Source organism: Capsicum annuum, unplaced genomic scaffold (genome assembly GCF_002878395.1).
Source record: "Capsicum annuum cultivar UCD-10X-F1 unplaced genomic scaffold, UCD10Xv1.1 ctg80886, whole genome shotgun sequence".
NCBI lineage: Eukaryota > Viridiplantae > Streptophyta > Magnoliopsida > Solanales > Solanaceae > Capsicum > Capsicum annuum.
The window spans coordinates 168234-173482 of record NW_025891562.1 but is presented as its reverse complement, the minus strand read 5'-3'; the positions used below and the strand labels follow the sequence as shown (position 1 = coordinate 173482).

At 33.0% G+C, this 5249-nt stretch overlaps 1 protein-coding gene across 1 annotated transcript; it reads left to right on the top strand.

Moving 5' to 3' along the window:
• The first annotated feature begins 802 nt into the window (after window positions 1-802).
• LOC124895257 (ACT domain-containing protein ACR6-like) lies at window positions 803-4043 on the top strand. The gene is made up of 5 exons (XM_047405702.1): window positions 803-856; window positions 1814-1901; window positions 2007-2553; window positions 2748-2877; window positions 2964-4043. Exons 1-4 carry the CDS (start codon window positions 803-805, stop codon window positions 2767-2769), a joined length of 711 nt encoding a protein of 236 aa, XP_047261658.1. The 3' UTR covers window positions 2770-2877; window positions 2964-4043.
• Window positions 4044-5249: the final 1206 nt, after the last annotated feature.

Sequence of the window (5249 nt, the reverse complement as noted above, 5' to 3'; positions counted from 1 at the left end):
TTTTTACACAAACTCCTCTTATTAACTAAATTCCGTAATTTTTAAAAGAAGACCAAATTCAATAAAATAATTAATTCAAGTAAAAATAATTAAGAATTTTCATCAACAAATTTAAGAATATATAAAATATATTTATATCTATCAATCATATTTATCAAAATATATTTTTTCTCTATTCAATTGATTATGGTTAGATAAACTTATTTAGTTTGTGTTTGTGATATTTTTATTTAAATTTTAAAAGAATAACAATCACAATAATTAGTTTGTTGTTAATTATTTTATCAATTGAAGACATATAAATTATTTTCTCAATATTTGGTTATATGTTAGTAGGTAAATTAGTAATTGGATGATTTTGATAATTTTAAAAAGTTGAGGGCTAAAATCATATTTAAAAAAGATTTTTCAAAAGTCTAAATTTTTTTTTTTTCAAAAAGACATGGGAACTCCAATTCTAACTTCATCTTCAATTTCAATTCCAACTCTGAAAAAAAAAATAATTTTCATGACCAAACAACTAAAAAGAAAAGTTGTACAAAAGGTTACTTGAGTTGTACTTTATATCTGACCTTGATAATTGATTTCTTACTAACACGTGTACTGCCTCTTTCCTCAGCAAACCACGTGTATTCATTTTACATGGAAAATAAACGACTGTATCAAAACTTAATTTTTACACCACAGTTCTCTTCTGAGAAAATTTCTTTCTTTTTCGCTCTTCAATGATCTTTAATCCCTAGCCATGGCTAAAAGCAACAATTGTGGCTGTTCAATTCTCAGGTAGTGTTACTATTATGGCATGTCAGATTTTGTTGGTTTTGTTCAAGCAACAATTGCGGTTGTTCATTTTCAGGTAATGTCACTGCTATGGCCTGTGGTATTCAGTTGATTTGGTTCATGTAAATGTTGTTTCCTCAGTTTTATGAATTGAGTTTTTCTTATTTTGTTATTAGTTGTCTAGATCTCTTTTCTAATGGGATGGATTGGGATTTGGGGGGTCCATCATTTGGTGAAATTCTATGTTAAAAGATTGAATCTTTAAGAAAAAGCTCGATTTTTCTATTATCCTTTTGAAAGATTTTGGGATTTTAGTTGTGAGGTTTTGCTTTTTTGGTTCATGTACATGTTGTTTTCATCCATGTGTTTTATGTATATGAATTGGAGGTTTCCTGATTTTGCAATTAGTTATGAGATTCTGATTGTTTGGTTCATGTGCATCTTTTATGAGTTTTATGAAGTAGTTTTTTTCCTATTTTTACTATTTATTGTTGAGATCTCTTATCTGGTGAGATTCTATGTTAAAAGACTGATACTTTAAGAAAGCTGGATTTTGAAATTTTAAATCTTAATGGTTTTTCTTTTTGTGAGCTTTGAATTTTAAGTCAAAAAGCGTAACTTGTAGCCGGATACATGTAGATGGAAAATGACCTTTGAACCTCTCTCTGTCATATGTTTGTTGCTCTACATAGTAATGTGAATACAGTAATAAAAGAAATTTTTTTTTGTCTGTTGTCCAATTTTTTTCTATTTTCATGTCTGGTTACTAGGACGAGACCTTATTATGTGATTGCTTGAATGATAATTCTTGATCAGTGATTGATTTGTGCTTCACAAAATTACATTTTTTTCATGTTAACTACCTATGAAAATGATTAACAAACATATTTTGATTATGACGGGTTAATTTATATGCTAGATCAAGAATGATGTTCGGTTTTATAGAAACTAGCATTTGTTAGTCTTTTCTCCGCACTAATCTTGTGTGTTTGTTCATCTTCGTCTTTTTTTTTTTGTTTGAAGCTATATGTAGGAACTATCTCTCCTCAGGGAAGCAGATCTTTCAAAGAAAACCTTGCTGGCTAGATATAATATCTGCAATAACTTAAGAAAGGTAGACAGTATATTTCCTGACCCCTTTCTGTTTCGACTTATTTGAAAGGTAAAAGAGTAAGAAGTTAAACCGTCTTGCTAGAAATTAGAAGTATTAAGAGCAGGTAAGTAAGCTTTACTCCACACGTCCATTGAACTAAGAGGGACAGACAGACCTGGTTTATTGTCTGAAGTGTGTGCTGTTTTTGCTGACCTTCACTGGAATGTGGCGAATACTGCAATCTGGACACGTAATGCTAGGGCTGCAGCTGTGGTACATGTTGTGGACGACGTTACAGATTGTGCAATTGAAGACCCAAAGCGTCTTGCTGCAATCAAGAAACTTCTTCGTAACGTCCTCTACGGAAATAATGATTTGAAGACTGCTCAAATGACACTTTCATCTCCAGGGTTCACACATAGGGAGAGAAAATTACACCAAATAATGTTTGCTGATAGGGACTATATAAAAGTTAGAAGGGCAGAACAGGGCAAAGTTGAGGATTTGAAGTCTGGGCCTTGTATGACTATTTATGATTGTAGCGAAAAGGATTATAATGTGATCACTATGAGGTCAAGGGATCGACCTAAGCTGTTGTTTGATATTGTCTGCTCTCTGACTGACATGCAGTATGTGGTCTTTCACGGAGTTGTTCACACAGGGAAATGGAAGCTTATCAGGTAATGTTAGTTTCTATGTGGACAATACTTGATGGTCTTTCTACCATGTACTTGTTCAAGTCAAGCTTAGTTCAATTGTAGCAGTGAATTAATTTGGGTTTGTTACGGCTTATTAGCTAGTGTTCACTTTTTATATCTCTGTTGCTTTGAAAATTTGTGTCTAATCTCAACCTTAATTATTGGCCTGCCATAAGAATTCTACATTCGACATATTGACGGGCTTCCAGCTGAGCGAGAACGTGTTATTCTTTGCCTTGAAGTAGCTATTGATCGAGAAGAACCTCTTTGCCTTGAAGTAGCTATTGATCGAGAAGAACCTCTGAGGTAGTGCTTGAGTCTGGGACAATAAGATTTTAAGTTTTCAAAGCTTTTTCTAGAATGAGTCACTAATATTTTCTAGCTTTCTGCAGGGTCCGGAGCTAGAATTATGTACAGAAGATCGGCTAGGATTCCTATCAGATATCACTAGGATATTCAGGGAAAATAGTTTGTGTGCTGAAAGAGCAGAAATCTCAATAGAAGGGGGTAAGCCAAAGGTTATCTTTTCTTTCACGGATGTGACGGGGAATCCAATGGACCAAAAAACAGTTGACTCAATTCGTGAGCAAGTTGACTCAATTCCAGTCTTACACTTTTAAGTGGTTGCATGTAAGACTGGAAAGCTTTGTAGATATTGTTTTCTAACATAATTTAATTCATGGAAATAAACTTCAACCACAAATAAAAATACGAAGAAACAACAATTTATTGATAAACAATGTGGTTACAAATTTGTTCCTTCCTTGATTCTTCTCTCGATGTTCTCCGTAATTCGAGTATTTCTCGAACTTTGAAAGATCTTTTTATGACTATTCTATGATTTTGTGGGGGTATTGGACATCTCGATCTTTTTACGAATATCCAATGAGATATTCAAGATGTACGAATATCCAATGAGATATTCAAGATGCCTGTTTCAGGAATATGTCACTCTTTAAATTGGCGAAATTCAGGGTAAAGTAGCCTTCAAGAACTCTAACAGAATTTGAATTTTTTTTAAAGACTCACAAATTTTAGATGTCTACAGATATGTCCGATACCACTCACTCTGCAGATTCCAAACAACAAGAGGTGTAGATGGATATCCTACCGATTGGTGAAGAACTCTTAGTAAAATACGTAAATAGTAACCATTAGATAGTTAGACCATATAGTTGGTGATTTAGTATCAAGAGTTATCGATGAAACTCTGAAACATCAGTAGTAGCAGATTTTGCCAAGGGGTCTTTGTAAATACATGGATGCATGATACAAGTGGATGTGCATATATACTCCGGACAGTGTTCTTCTAAGAAAGAAAAAAGGAACCAAACTGTGTAATAGAATATGACCTGTACAGATATTTTTACTGTGAAGAAAACAAACGTATTGAATTGACGAGTTTTTACTTTTTCTTCACTCTTTTGAAGTGTGAAATTTCTTTCTCTCTTGCTGTTTTATTGTAGTCAGAGCCATTTGCTTTAGCAATTGCATGTGTTACTTTCTTTATCTGTAATCTAAATTTCAAAATTTGAATTCTTTATGTGCTTCTACTTTTGTCTTTTACATTTTTCCAAACAAACAGAACTTATGGCCTTTGATGTTTGAAGTCTGCTAAGACACCTGAAAAATTTATATTTGCAGATCGATGAATCTCTCGCAACAGAGAAAGTAAAACTTTATAATAAATATTGGTTTTTCATCACCCAAGAACAATGGCGGATCTACGTAGGGTCCAGAGTCATCCGAACTCCCATCGTCGAAAAATTATATTATTTTTACATGTTAATAAAATTTCTTATGTATAAATAGTAGAGATTGAATTCCATTCGACTAGTCCGTATATGTACTACTGAACTCTTCCACTGAAAATTCTGAATTCGCCCATGACCAAGAATCTCTTACCACAGAGAAAGTTAAACTCAATGATTTTCATCACTCAGAGATCTCAAAAAGGAAGATGTACTTGGATGAATAGAAACGTCACTCCAATAGACTTTGGAGGACATATTTTAGTTTTTAGATTCCTAATTTGTGTAGTTACAATTTATAACTAAAGTGACAGAACAACTAATCTGATAAGCTGTAGAGACATTGAGTGTCCACTCTGTTTGTACTATTATTTTTTTAATATGTTTTATGAGCTCTTTTATGTGGCAGATTTTTAGTTGACAATTGAAGGATCTTGTGTGTCCAGAAGACAAACAGTGAAGTCCCAACTCTAATTAGCTGCTAATGGTACATATGGTCCACCACCTCAATTAGTCAAGCATGAAAAAGAATATAGTAACGTCCTTCCACCGCAAGCGCGCTTATCATCTCTGTTGCGTTCACACCTCATATCAACTACGGCATTTTCCTGCATCAATCATATTAGCATGTAAATTTTTGCAATTACCTTTGTCTTCTTCCATGATACAGTGCTTCATTTTTTTGCTAAATTTCTTCACTAGTATCATTTTGCAAGGAATTCAAAACTTAACGACCACTTGAAATATTAAATGTTGGGCCCCTGTTGAGCACGAGCCTTGCCAATCTAGTATATAATAAAGAAGGATAGTCTAGCCTTAATTTATGCCAAGTGGCATCTTAAGAACTACCATCCTTAAATTCCGACAACAAAAAAATATTATTTTTTAACAATAAACTATTTTGTTGATTATTTAAATATTTAATAT

Excerpts from the sequence above, each read along its gene's own strand:
- LOC124895257 (XM_047405702.1), top strand. The coding sequence starts at position 803 with ATGTCAGATTTTGTTGGTTTTGTTCAAGCAACAATTGCGGTTGTTCAT. Across the intron at positions 857-1,813 it reads TTGCGGTTGTTCATTTTCAG|GAACTATCTCTCCTCAGGGA; the intron begins GTAATGTCACTG and ends AGCTATATGTAG. Across the intron at positions 1,902-2,006 it reads TAACTTAAGAAAGGTAGACA|CTTTACTCCACACGTCCATT; the intron begins GTATATTTCCTG and ends CAGGTAAGTAAG.